The 14,869-nt window shown below is 41.4% G+C and overlaps 1 protein-coding gene across 5 annotated transcripts in view; it reads right to left on the bottom strand.

The window, feature by feature from the left end:
• Positions 1 to 14,869, bottom strand: part of RIPOR2 (RHO family interacting cell polarization regulator 2) — a 166,607-nt gene that overhangs the window by 61,855 nt on the left and 89,883 nt on the right. For all 5 annotated transcript variants that reach the window (XM_004383980.3, XM_023738334.1, XM_023738335.1 and 2 more), the window contains exon 8: positions 8,735 to 8,798. In XM_004383980.3, coding sequence (XP_004384037.2) covers positions 8,735 to 8,798 — 64 coding nt within the window. The remainder of the gene's footprint in view (positions 1 to 8,734; positions 8,799 to 14,869) is intronic.

Below are 14,869 nucleotides of genomic sequence, written 5' to 3'. Positions count from 1 at the left end.
GAAAATAATAAAAAGAGATTTTTGCATTTTTCTGTATTTTGAATTTTTATGAATGTATTAACTTCTATAATTAAAAAGAAAAAAGAAACTATTTCATTTAATGTAGGAACGTTTTGTGGAGGAAGGTGGCACTTAAATAACCGAATGCTACCACAGCAAAATGATGGTATCAGTGTGGGGTACTTTCAGGCTGAGGGAATGGCATGTATTTATTCAACAAATATTTCTGGAATGTCTGCTGTGTGTCCAGTATGAATAAAGCTGTGGGGAGGAAGGCATACAAGTCATGTGCACATAATTAATGTAGGGGATTAAGTTTATCAGTAAGGAGCTCTGGTGGCGCAATGGTTAAGCGCTCAGCTGCTAACAGAAAGGTCAGCAGTTCAAACCTACCAGTGGCTCCGTGAGAGAAAAGACCAAGCCATCTGCTTCCATAAAGATTACAGCCTAGGAAACCCTACAGGGCAGTTCTATACTGTCCTATAGGGTCACCAGGAATAGGAATCAACTCAATGGCATGCAACAACAACAAGCTTATTGACTGAGGCTTATCAATCATCCTGCTTTACTTTAATCAGTTGGTTCCAGTTGTGTCCTTGCCAATCACAAAGCAAAGCCATTTACATTAATAGGGACCCAGAGCCTGAAAGTCTTAATCAAGGAATGAAACAAATTTAATACAAATGGACAAAAATCTTTATCACTTTTTCATTTTCTGATGAAAAGAACCAATAAGATTTTATGACAAAATCCAATTAAAATATAGAATTACCATATGACCTAGCAATTCCACTTCTAGGTATATACCCAAAAGAACTGAAAACAGAGACTCAGATACCTGTACACCAATGTTCATTGTAGCACTATTCACAATAGACAAAAGGTAGAAACAACTCATATGTCCATCAATAGATGAATGGATAAACAAAATGTGGCATATCCATACAATGGAATATTATTCAGCCATAAAGAACGAAGTGCTGATGTTACAACATGGATGAAGCCTGAAAACATCATGCTAAGTGAAATAAAAAACCAGAAACAAAACCAAACCCATTGCCAAAGAGTCGATTCTGACTCATAGCGACCCTGTAAGACAGAGGAGAACTGCCCCATAGGGTTTCTAAGGAGCAGCTGGTGGATTTGAACTGCCAACCTTTTGGTTAGCAGCCAAGCTCTTAACCACCATGCCACCAGGGCTCCATATTAAGTCAGTTGCAAAAGGACAAATATTGTATAATCCCACTTAAATGAAATATCTAGAATTGGCAAATACATAGACAAAAAGAGGAGTCTTTGCTTAAGGGGCACTGAGTTCCTGTTAAGGGTGATGAAAAATTTGGAAATAGATAATAGCGATGGTTGTACAAAATGATGAATGTAATCAATGTCACTGAATTATACATGTAAAAAAATGATAAAAAATGGCAAATATTTTGTTATATATATTTTTTACCACAATAAAATAATTCCAATTAAGAATTAAATACAAATGTTTAAAATGAACTTTTAATAAAATTCAACATTTGTATGTAATATTAAGAGGAATCAAGGATATCAAATTATATGTAGAGTATGACCTTGACTATATAAAAATGTATCCAAAGGAAAAAAATCTAGAAAAATATACCAAACTGTTAAAAAAAATTATCTCTGGTAGGGTGGTATCATGGATCGAATTGTGTCCCTCCAAAATATCTGTCAACTTGGCTAGGTCATGATTCCCAGTATTGTGTGATTGTCCACCATTTTGTCATCTGATGTGATTTTCCTAGGTGTTGTAAATCCTGCCTCTATGATGTTAACGAGATGGGATCAGCGGCAGTTATGTAGACTCAATCTACAAGATTAATCTACAATTTAAGCCAATCTCTTTTGAGATATAAAAGAGAGAAGCGAGCAGAGAGACAGGGGACCTCATACCACCAAGAAAGTAGCACCAGGAGTAGAGTGTGCCCTTTGGACCCAGGGTTCCTGCATGGAGAAGTTCCTAGAGCAAGGGAAGATTGATGAGAAGGACCTTCTCCCAGAGCTGACAGAGAGAGAAAGCCTTCCCCTAGAGCTGGTGCCCTGAATTTGGGCTTCTAATCTACTAGACTGTGAGAGAATAAATTTCTCTTTGTTAAAGCCATCCACTTGTGGTATTTCTGTCATAGCAGCACTAGATGACTAAGACAAGTGGGATTATGAACTTTCTATTTTTGATAGTGAATAGAAATTTATATGATTTTTCAAAGATTATGTATTTATTTTTATAATACAAAGAACAAAGATATTAAAAAAGATCACAGACATGTGGACAGGTAGCATATACACAGAGAAAAGGTTAGTTGGATATTCATAATGATTTCAACAAAGTTTAGCACTGGGTGTAACAATTATGTATGATTTTGATTTTTCTGTATATTTCTCAATATTTAAAGAAAAACCTTAAAACAAAATTTAAAAGAGATTCAAGAAGATGAAAACAATCCTGTCAGTTTACCCAGTGATTTCATAGAGGCAGTCTGGCAGGGTATAAAACAGCCATGTTATTCTTTGATTCTTTTACCCATATCCCTTCTGGGCAAATAAAAGGAGAAACTGATCCCTTGGTTCCTCAGCCTCCTCCAATTGCCTTTTATGACCTTTCCTAGTTCTGGGTTGTTTTTATATTAAATGTGATTTTTACCCATGTAAAGGTGATGGGGATGGTATCACGCAGTAAGTTTTACCTTTTCTGAATAGCCCTGTTAATAAGTTTTGAGACTGTTGAAAGGATCTTCTTTCTACCTAAGGGATCGTGCCATGGTTAAGATAATAGTGAAGGTACCAAACCAGTACCAAACCAGTTGCTCTTGAGTCCATTCTGACTTACGGCAACTCCATGTGTGTCAGAGTAAAACTGTGCTCCATAGTTCTCATGGCTGTGACCTTTCAGAAGCAGATCACCAGGCCTCGCTTCCAAGGTGCCTCTGGGTGAGTTTGAACCACCAACCTTTCATTTAGTAGCTGACTGCTTAACTGTTTGAGCCACCCAGGGACTCCTAGCATAGCTCTAAACCCATTGCTGTTAAGTTGATTCTGACTCATAGTGACCCTATAGGACAGAGTAGAACTGCCCCATAGGGTTTCCAAGGAGTGGCTGGTGGATTTGAACTGCTGCCCTTTTGGTTAGCAACTGAGCTCTTAACCATTGCGCTACCAGGTATGCTTAAAATGCATTTATTGTTACCATCATCTGCCACTAGATGGCAGCAACTCATCAGCTCGCCGTTCCTTTCCCAAGGAGTCAGTTCATATAGGTACAGTTTTCACTAATAATTAGAACATAACAAGCCACTTGAAAGGATTTTCTAAAATAAAAGCAGAATTTGGTAGGACAATTTTTCACTAATAATTTTCTGGAGGATTTAGTTGGTCTTTTTTTTTTTTTTTAAATACTTCTGAAGGAAAGCACAACTGACTTTTATAAATCCAAAGCTGGACAAGCCAATTCCAAGAAAAGCCAAAGTGCTCTTTAAAAACCACTGCAAATTAGTTCAGGATCAATCCATTGCCTGTTTAGGTGTGCAATTTACAATGAAAGCCTGGTATAAAAGAAACTGACCTGGTAATTTTGCTGGCTAAAGGAAAGTAAAGGGGAAAAATTCTTTCAGGATTTTTTTTTCTTTCAAAATTATCAAAAATTTCATATTCAAAGAACCTAACTAAATGGGAGAAAGGTACTTGACAGTGATGTTTTTGAGCTTCTCGCCCCATGCTATCAAAGTAAAATTTCTTGAAATAACTTGTAGTGACACCAGTGATTCCTTGATTATAGTAATAATGGACCAAAATGGCAATTAAAAATAAAACCCATTGCCGTAGAATCAATTCTGACTCATAGTGACCCTACAGGACAAAGTAGAACTGCCCCATAGAGTTTCCAAGGAGGGGCTGGTGGATTCGAACTGCTGACCTTTTGGTTAGCAGCCAAGCTCTTAACCACTGAGCCATCAGGGCTTCAAAATGGCGATAGCCAGGCCAAAACAGTCCTGCTGCTGTGCTTCTTAGGGTTTTATCTGCTGTATAAGCTGCTCTTGGTACTGGTCGCTGAACTGGCACTAACAGTGGGGCAATTAACTTTATAGTCTAATGTCTTATAGGCCTGGCCAGGTTTCCCTCAGGCTCTGGTCTGGGGGCCTGTGGGGATCTTCACCTCTGGGATGAGCTTAATGTTTTCTCAGCAGTTTTGTGATTACTGCTGCATTGTCTGAAAGCTTTCCTTGGACACTCAAAAAACCATCAAGAGGGGCTACCTCTGAGGGATGAGTATGCAGAGGTGGTGGGGTCAGGGGATGTTTATTTTCATGGTGCCTCTTCCTTTACTTTCTGGATGTTTTACCATGCACTTGCCTTTACTGATATAACAACTCCTCCATGGCCTTGTTTGGAGGCCCAGAGGCTATACTACACCAGAGGCATGGGGGGTGGGGGGGTGGGAAGGGCACAATTGCAAGGGGGCACCAGATGAGGTGTGGAATGACATTCCAAGGCTCCACAAATACGAAAGGCGCCTGAGGCAGCTGGACAAGACGGGGGAAGGTGTTTTTGCTGATGCCTTGTCACTATCAACATCTATTCATTTTGAAATTGGGTTGGGGGAGTCCCAACTTAGAGATTGCCCCTGGGCACTTGTTACCCTCCCTATGCCTCTGTACCACACACCATTTTCTTCCTCTGCTTGGGACCATTCTGCCAGAGAACTCTCCCCATCAATTTTCCTAGTTCTATGATGATTTTCCTCTCCAAGAGTCACACTTCCTACTCCAAGGGAAACAGCCAAGTAGATAAATGGGACTCCCACTACAAACTTGCTGATTTATTGACCAGGCATAAGCAATGCAGATTTACTAGCTTGCTGGTGTTCCTTCCCTCTCCAGAAATCTGACCTCTCCTAATTGCCCTGAAAGCTGGAACTTAATGTGAACTAAGTACAGTAATTAGGAAGAGAACCAATTCTCCCTAAGGCACCAGATCTCTTAACTTCCATGCTGGTTGAGAGTTTATGGATCTAGTTCTCCAGTTTAGCCTGGCATTCGAGGTTCTTCACAATCTGGCCCCTACTAACTCTCCACAACTCTTCTTCCAACAAGAGCTGCAGACACACTAGGCTACCGGTCATTGTTGAACATGCTTTCCCCCTTTTTGGTATGTGCCGTTCCAGTGCTGTTCTGGCTGCCTAGAAAAATGGTCCCGTTCATTCTAATTCAGAGGTTACATTGTGGACTCTTTCTTTTACCACTGCCAACTTCTGCAGCAGTCTGGTCACACTCTTAGTCTAGGAGGTCATTGATCCCATTGATGAATTAGAACACACTGGTTCCTATGTCCATTTTCTCCAGTAGATTATAAGGAACTCAAAGCCGTGAAACACCGGTCTGGATGCACCCTAGTGCCTGGCCTATTAGCAGAAGTCAGTAAGCCCTTGATCAATTGTCTTTTTCATCATCACCTTCACCCCCTACTCTTTTGTCTGTGTTGGGGATGGGGATAAAAGGGAAGTGTGGAAGGGTGTGGTACGAGGAAGTTGGGGTTACTAGGTCTGAGAATATTATGAAATATTCTCGGTTTATGTCAACATGTATGTTGGGGGTGGTTGTTTTGCTAGAATGAGTAACAGACAATAAAGTAGTAATTGCAAAGGTAAAGGATTTCTTAGCAGCATGAGGCGGTTTCCCTTTCCCTTTGTTGAGGGAGAGTAAGATTTCCATGGGGGCATTACCCCTGGAAGGCATCACAGACAGTTTCTGAGTTTCATATTAGATTAGGAAAGTGGAGTGAGAGAAATCGATTCATGAATATGGAGGATCAATTTCAGGTGTGAGAGGCTCCATGGGAGAGACCTGAGTCCAGATAGAAGCTAAGGAAGCGGATCAGGCAGGAAAGAGAGAACACCCTAGCAGAGAGGCAGAGACGGAAGAGCAGGAGCAACAGAAAGTTGTGTCAGTCCATTGTGATAGCCCACTGTAACCCAGTGCTAACATCACCCCCAGAAACCACCAGGTCTGAGGCCCCAGATCTGGTGGGTTGGGGGTCCCTTTCCTCCCACCTCATTCCCAGGGTGCCTGTGTGCTAGGTTGGAGAGGATCCTCCTATAGACAAGACCATTCTTCGAGCAATGGTTTATAGTACCTGCTCTGCTCTGTTAGAACTTCTAGCATATTATGGGATTGGGGGTGGGAAGGCATTAGGAGCCAAAGGTCAGTTCCAAGACTGACTCCAACTTACTCTGGGACTTCTGGGACAAGCCCTTTAACCACTCTGGGCCTCCATTTCCCATCCATAAAATGGGGAGGTTATCACCACTCTGGACATTGATGCATTTGTTAACAGTATCAGAAATAGAGGAAATACGGTGCTCCTTGTATTAACAGTCATAGGACAGGCTCAATCTAAACTTCTCTGAGGCTGTGAGTCTCCACAACTGTGCTTGTCTGCATGGCTGCTGTGTGAGTGTAGGGGGAAGTGGAGGGAGGCATTTTCTGCTAAACACTGATTTAGGGCAGTTGTTTCCCAAATGAGGCTGATTGTAGAAGCATAGTGACAGTTTTGAAAAATATTCCAGGGCTCTGCCCTGGAATACTGGATTCTGACTTGCCAGGATGGGGGCAGGGCCTGAGTGGTTTGGGAACCACTGACTCAACTGCTAAGCAAAAGACTGGAGGTTTGAATCTACCCAGAGGTGCTTTGGAAGAAAGGCCTGGCAATCTACTTCCAAAAAATCAGTCATTGAAAACCCTCTGGAGAACAATTCTACTCTGACATACATGGGGTTGCCATGAGTTGGAATCGATGCAAGGGCAAATGGCTGGCTTGGACTCAGATGAGGACCCCAAAATGAAGAGAGCAGACCTAAAAAACTGAAAAGGCACAGATGCCTGAATCTCAGTTGTGAAATAAGTGTTGAGATTTAAGAACCATCTCAATAATAGACTGATTGTCTATTAGATCTGCAGAAGAGAAGAGCGCAGCCCTTTGGGAAATTTAGGGTCAAGGTTGTTATTATTCCGGGACCACTCACACAAGAAGCTCTCTTGTGTCATACATAGATAGTACTTGACAGAAAAATTTCCCTCCTGCGTTAGATGACTCATTCGAAAATGAACCCTTCCTGTTGAGCGCCTTTAAAAACAGTCCCCCATCTTTACTCCCTTAATTGCATAAAGTAGGCAAGATGGTGATTAAGTCCCTATTAGCAACCCGAGATCAAGCTGCTAAGAAACCTCAGAAAAAGAAATGAGTAAACATCAGCCCTCTCTGCTGCAATTGAAAACGCTAAAACCAGAAGACAAGTGGGCTTGCTGTGATGGCTGCTTGTTTGATAGCCCTGCCTGGCCACTGAGCTGCAAATCTGACAACACCTGGGTGATGGTCTGTATTCTAGAACCTGAGTTCCTTCTTCTTCTGAAGATGCTATGATATAAATCAATAATAGATTGGAACTTTCTGGAATAACTACCTGAAAGGCACTTGGAAAAACAGAGGAAAAGGCACGGTCGTGGTGGGATTAACAGGAAGAACAAAGAATTGGTAGGCAATTTAGAGAAAACATGGGGGATAAAGGAACAATTTAAGTGACACCATGAAGAAGACAACAGACAAGTCCAGAATGTGGAATATTCTATACAACAGTGATTTCTGTGATATGTCAATGGTAGGAAAAACGGGGTAGGGATTAGCTTTAGGTTTAAAGGGTACCTAAGAGATACGTCAGAGCCCTGGTGGCACAGTGGTTAAGAGCTCAGGGTGCTAACCAAAAGGTCAGCTGTTCAAATCCACCAGCTGCTCCTTGGAAACTCTATGGGGCAGTTTTACTCTGTCCTATAGGATTGCTATGAGTTGGAATTGACTTGACGGCAATGGGTTTGGTTTGGTTTTTAAGAGATATGTCTGTCAGTAAAGGCTTGCCTGTTGCTATGAAGCTGAACAGGTTTCAGTGCGGCTTCCAGACTGAGACAGACTAGGAAGAAACGCCTGGTGATTTACTTTTGAAAATCAGCCAGTGTAAACCCTATGGATCATAATGGTCTGATCTGCAGCCAATCATGGAGATGGCACAGTGTTTTGTTCTGTCATACATGAGGTCACCATGAATTAGGGCTAACTTTATGGCAGCTAACAATAACAAGAAGAAATACATTTAGCAAGCAATCATAATGTTTGGATCCTGATTTGAACAAACCAACTATAAAAAGCATTTTGGAGACAACTGAGGAAATCTAATAATGGAATGGGTTAAAAACAAAGGCTTATTCATTATGTTAGATGTGATAATGTGAGAGTACTTGGGTTATGTAAGAAAATGTCCCTATCCTATAAGAGACACATACCAAAGTATACAAGGGTGGACTGACATATCTGGGCTTTATTTTAAACTATTTCATGAAAGGAAAAATAAAACATGAAAACAGATGATGCAAATGTGGCAACATCTTCCTAATTATTAAATCTAGGTAGTGGGCTTATGGGGGTTCAATGTAATCTCATCTCTTTTGTGTATGTTTGAAAATCTGTCATAATAAACATTTTTTTTTAAGAGTGTCTCAGGATGAGAAGGTTCTGGAGCATCAGTAAATTCATGTAAGCAGGGAGGGTTGAGAGTGGGCGGCTCAGTGTCTTTGCAAGGAATATAAAAATAGCGTGTCCTCTCAAACGTCAAGATGCTCTACAGAGGCTGCTCTTTATTCCCTCTGAACAGGAAAAAGAATACCTTTCATTCTGATGGAGAACTCCCCCAGCAGATTCTCCAGCTCCGCTTCAATGGCGCACATGTTCTGTGGAGAGAACAGGAGACCATGTCACAGTGCCCCTTCTTCCACACAACAGCTCAAAGCACATGACGTTCTAACAGCTGTGGAGAACACCACGCAAACAACAGAAGGCAGGTACTTACCTGTCTGCAGTGAGTTATGTGGCACTGACTATGAAGTATTCCTGATGAAATGTTTAAGCTGAGTCTAAGCAAGTCTCTTTCCTAGGGTACACGACATTTAGGTCTAGAAGAACTAGTGAAATTATATCATGAACTAACAAATCCAGAATATAAGGCTATTCTGTAAGAACAGGCCTGGACTCTACAAAAAGGCGGTATCGTGAAAAAAAATTCTAGATAAAAAGGACTAAAGAGACATAACAACCAAACACAATGTGGTAATCCTGATGGCATCTTGATTTGAAAGACAAGCAAAAAAAAAAAAGAAAAAGAAAATTGCTCCATGGGGTTTTGTTGGCTGTAATTGCCTGGCCTTTCTTTCATGGCACCACTGGGTGGGTTTGAACTGCCAACCTTTAGGTTAGTAGCTGAGTGCAAACCATTTGTGCCATCCAGGAACCTTAAATAAGCTAAAACAGCTATAAAAGACATTAGTGGGCCAAATGGGGCCAATCTGAATATGGACGGGATATTAGGTAATTCTGTAGAACTACTGTTAATTCTCTTAGTTGTGATCATGGTATGCGGTTATGAAGGGGATACACAGATTGCATAGCTTACTATTAAGGGATAGTGCTAAAATATTTAGCAGGTGAAGTGTCATGAGGTCTACTAGTTACTGTCAAACCGTTTAGCCAAAAAAAGAAGGAAGGAAGGGAGAGAGGGAGGAAGAGAAAGAAAGGGAACATATACTCTTCTTTTAACTTTTCTGTAGGTTTGAAATTTTTCGTAATAAAAATTTAGGGCAAAGAGAGCTCAGGAGCTCAGTTCTGCTCTAGTGAGTGCTACAGCACCCTGACGACGATTCCTAGGTCTGACCTCACTTGAAGGTTGAGGAAAGAGGAAAGACAGAAGGACTGATGCCATCTGTGCGTGTGGTTAGATACATAACTACTGCAGTCCTAATTCCTCAGTATGAGGGCCTAAACCAAGCAGTCAGAGTGAGAAATCAAACAGAAAAGTGCTATGGCCGGGGACCGTCCCCAGTGAGGCCTTTTTGCAAGTTGGCCAGCATAAGCTTTTTAAAAAAAGTTTTATTGTGGTAAAATATATATAACAAAACATTTGCCATTTTGCAGAACATACTTTATAAAGAAAATGTTCTACATCATACTTTGGTGAGTAGCGTCTGGGGTCTTAAAAGCTTGTGAGTGGCCATCTAAGATACTCCACTGGTCTCACCCAGTCTGGAGCAAGAGAGAATGAAGAAAACCAAAGACACAAGGGAAAGATTAGTCCAAAGGACTAATGGACCACAACTACCACAGCCTCCACCAGACTGAGTACAGCACAACTAACACCCAGATGGTGCCCAGCTACCACTGCCAACTGCTCTGATAGGAATCACAATAGAGGGTCCCGGAGGAGCTGGAGAAAAATGTAGAACAAAATTCTAACTCACAAAAAAAAAAAAAAAGACCAAGTTTACTGGTCTGACAGAGACTGGAGAAACCCCGAGAGTATGGCGCCTGGACACCCTTTTAGCCCAGTAATGAAGTCACTCCTGAGGTTTACCCTTCAGCCAAAGATTAGGCAGCCCCATAAAACAAAACAAGAATAAATGGGCACACCAGCTCAGGGGCAAGGACGAGAAGGCAGGAGAGGACAGGAAAGCTGGTAATAGGGAACCCAAGGTCTAGAAGGGAGAGTGTTGACATTTTGCCATGTTGGCAACCAATGTCACTAAACAATATGTGTATTAATTGTTTAATGAGAAACTAATTTGCTTGGTAAACCCTCATCTAAAATACAATCAAAAAACTTTTAAAAAATTTTCAAAAATTAGCCATTTTGACCATTTTTTAAGTGTACAATTCAGTGACATTAAGTATATTCACCATGTTGTGCAACCATCAACCACTATCCGTTTCCAAATGTTTTTTATCTCCCTAAACAGAAACGTGGTACCTCTTAAGCAATAACTCCCTATTTCCCTCCCTCAACCACTAGAAAAACTTTTGTCTTTACATATATTTGCCTACTCTACAAACTTCATATAGGTGGGGTCATATAGTAATTCTCTTTTTGCTTCTGACTTATTTTACTCAGCATAGTGTTTTCAAGGTTAATCCATGTCATAGCATGTATCAGGACTTCAGTTCTCTTTATGGCTGAGTAATACTCCATTGTATGGATATACCCCCTTTTGTTTATCCATTCATCTGTTGAGGGACACTTGGGTTGTTTCCACCTTTTGGTCCTGTGAATAATGCTTTCAGGTCTTTTAAGTGTATACCTAGGAAGGAAATTGCTGGGTCATACAGCAATTTGTTTTGTAGTTGTTGTTGAGAATATACACAGCAAAACATACACCAATTCAACAGTTTCTACATGTACAATTTAGTGACATTGATTACATTCTTCAAGTTGTGAACCATTCTCACTCTCCTTTTCTGAGTTGTTCCTCCTCCATTAACATAAACTCACTGTCCCCTAAGGTTCCTATCTAATCTTTCCAATTGCTGTTGTCAGTCTGATCCCAAATAGATAGACCTCGAAAGAGCACAATGCTCAAGGCAGACATTCTTTACTAGTTAAGCTAAACTATTGTTTGGTTTTAAGAAGACTTTAGGGGATATTTTTGGTTTAAGGTTTAAAGATTATCTAAGGGCAGTAGTTTCAGGGGTTCATCACAGCATAATCTTTAGGTGCCACCTCTGCTATACTAAGCAGAGTCCCCATTCCAGCCCCCTGGAGGCATCTGCAGGATTCCTCCTCCATAGCCAGCCACCATCTAGGCTGTGGCCTTGGGGGTGGAGGCTCTGGCTAAAACAAGGCCAATTCAGTGAGTACTGGCAGATATTACTAGCCATTTGAATTTTGTTTGCTGATGACTTCAGCACTGATTTGTAAGGCTAGAGGTTCTGATTCGTACTTTGTTCTGCTCCAATATGATTTTTCTCAACTGGTGCAGATGGAATGCAAAGAGAATGGCATTGCCTTTCCCCTTGTAAGCTTGCAGGACCTTAAGCAGCTTAACAAAGCTGGGGAAAAAGTCCTCAAGTCTGAGTTCTATGCAGCCTGATAGTTTTGGAAACAAAGACTCCGTATTATAAACCAAGGTTCTTTTTCAAGAGTCTTGGGCATCTCTGTTAAAGAACACATCATGTTTTTCAGCAATATCAACTATGTTATGTCAGGATCACTATCGGTGTCACTGAAAAACTTGAGGGCCAGTTACTTTAACACTTGGGACATCTATGGTCAGAATTTTCTTCTGTCTCACACGTGCAGCTGATGATGACTATTGTACCCAGAGGCATCTTGCCCTAATGCCTCTTGTGATACAATCCTGGCTTTCAAGGTGGTTATATGCAGACAGATGCAAAATCACCTGATAGCAGAGGAGGTATGAAACTACAGAGTTCCTGAACTTCTTCTCTCTCTAAGGTGGCCTTTTCGCTTGTCAAATCCGCACTCCACATCTTTGATTTTTGTGAGTGAAGTCATGATTCTGTGCCCTGGCACTTGACCAAGGGTGGCTGTTTCTGAACAATGCCAGGTCAGGCAGCTCCTAAATGCCACTGGTCAGTTTTCTGCCTATGTACTACGGGCAAAAACCAGAGTAGAACTGTGCTCCATAGGGTTTTCAATGGCTGATTTTTCAGAGGTAGATTGCCAGGCTTTTCTTCTGAGATGCCTCTGGGTGGATTCAAACTGCCAACCTTTGGTTAGCAGCTGACTGCTTAACTGTTTGCAACATGACAGTCACTGTAATTAGAAGCTGATCTGATTTCAGAGACAGGTAGAAATGAGGCCTCATGAACTAAGGCTTCTTCTAGGCCAAGGATTCTCAACTTGGAGGTCTGTAAACTTGAATAGTGGAGGGGAAAATCACATCTTTATTTTCACCAACCTCTAGCTGAAACTTAACATCTCCTGATAGCACAAATGTAGAAAACAAGCCACATCAGTATTAGCAGTACCTGTGACTTTGTCACCAATAGAAACCACGTGTTTTCATGTCACATCATTTGCTGCAGATACCTTGAAAAATCGATTACACTTTTCACTACTTTGAAATTTCAGTAGGTATTAGACCCACTGCTAGAGATCTTGTAATCTGATGTGTTAATAAAGAAGCTGCAGAAGACTATATCTCAAATTTGATTTTTAAAAATATTTTGAAAACTGCAGTGACAATATTGAAATAACAGTATTTCAGTATAATTTGTTTCCTTTGAATTCCCTTGTATTTTATCATTTACAAAACATTATTCTGAAAGCGGGACTTAGGTTAAGAAGCCCTGTTTCAGGCCACAAGAAGGGATGTTGTGGATTGAATTGTGTCCCCCCCCAAAATATGTGTTGTAAATGCTAACCTCTATACCTGTGGTTGGAGCCCTGGTGGCGTAGTGGTTAAGAGCTATGGCTGCTAATCAAAAGGTCGGCAGTTGGAATCCACCAGCAGCTCCTTGGAAACCCTACGGAGCAGTTCTACCCTGTCCTATAGGGTTGCTATGAGTTGGAATCGACTTGACGGCAATGGGTTTTTTTTTTTTTTTTTTTTTTTAATACCTGTGGTTATAATTCCATTTGGGAATGGTTTTTCTGATAGGTTAATGAGAATATTAGTGTAGGGTGTGTCTTGAGTCAATCTCTTTTGCGATATAAAAGGAGCAGATTAAGAAGCAAGCAGCAAGAAAGCAGAGATGGGGGGAGACAGATGCCATGCCACATGATGATCCCCAAGGAGCCAAGGAACAGAAGTTGAAGAGACAAGGACCCTCCCCCGGAGCTGGCAAAGACAGAAAGCCTTCCCCTAGAGCCGGGGCCCTGAATTTGGACTTCTAGCCTTCTAAACTGTGAGAAAATAACTTTCAGTTTGTTAAAGCCATCCACTTGTGGTATTTCTGCTGTTGCAACACTAAGAAACTAAGACAAGGGATAAAATTGGTTGAGACAAGAGGTGGCACTGGGCTGGTTATGTGAAGTGATCCTGCTGCAAGTCATCCAGGAAGCCCAACCAATCCCAGGGCTGAGGCAGATGCTCAGCTCTGGGATTGTGTGACAGCCCCTCACCAGGCTGATGACTTCATTCATGAAATTTGATCTTTCAGCCAGGACTCATGAGGTAGTGAGAAGTGCTGCTTTAATAATTGAGGCATTTCATCAAAGACATTGGTTTTAGGTGACCCAGGAAGAGTGAAAACCTCCCTTGTCATATGCTAGGGCCCCAGAGACAGGTCCAGGGAAGGTACTTTTCTGTTCACAGTTCTTTGTCTCCTTGAAGAGAGAAGGAAAAATTCACCGTAAAAAGTCTGAGGAAGCAGGGGGACTGACACCCCTCTTTGACACCTAGAGTAACCATTTTAACCTCAGAGTCTGTTCAACTTCCACAGACAAAGCTAGATTAGATTGGAAGCCCAGGTGGTGCAAGTGGTTTCCGACAGCTGCTAACCTAAAAGATGGTAATTCAAAGCCACCCAGCGGCTCCACAGAAGAAAGGCCTGGTGATCTGCTTGCGTAGAGATTACACCCAAGAAAACCCTATGGAGCAGTTCTACTCTGTAACACATGAGGTTGCCATGCGTTGGGGCTGACTTGACCGCAGCTAACAATAATAACAACAAAACAGATTATACGCTAGAGAATCTTGAAGTGCATTTATGTGGCAAAAATCGGGGCAATGTAGCTTATTCCTTCATTCATTGAATTCTTCAATAAGCACTTGTAGTCTATGTGTGCAGATCATGCAAGGAAGTAAGGAGCACAAAGAAGTATATGATTAGATCAGTGAATGCCTTTGAAGAGTCTAAAATCTTGTAGTCAGGGTAAAACAAGTATGTGAACAAGCATGTCACAAGGCACCAGGGGATGAGTGCCTGAAAGGTGATGCTTGGGATTCAGAAAGGCATACTTGCTCTCAAGTCCAATGAAAGCCCTACGCAAGAACACCACCAGCTACGTCAC

This window comes from Trichechus manatus, unplaced genomic scaffold (assembly GCF_000243295.1).
Source record: "Trichechus manatus latirostris isolate Lorelei unplaced genomic scaffold, TriManLat1.0 scaffold00115, whole genome shotgun sequence".
Lineage (NCBI taxonomy): Eukaryota > Metazoa > Chordata > Mammalia > Sirenia > Trichechidae > Trichechus > Trichechus manatus.
Note: the sequence above shows the minus strand (reverse complement) of the source record. Positions and strands in the feature narration are given on the sequence as shown.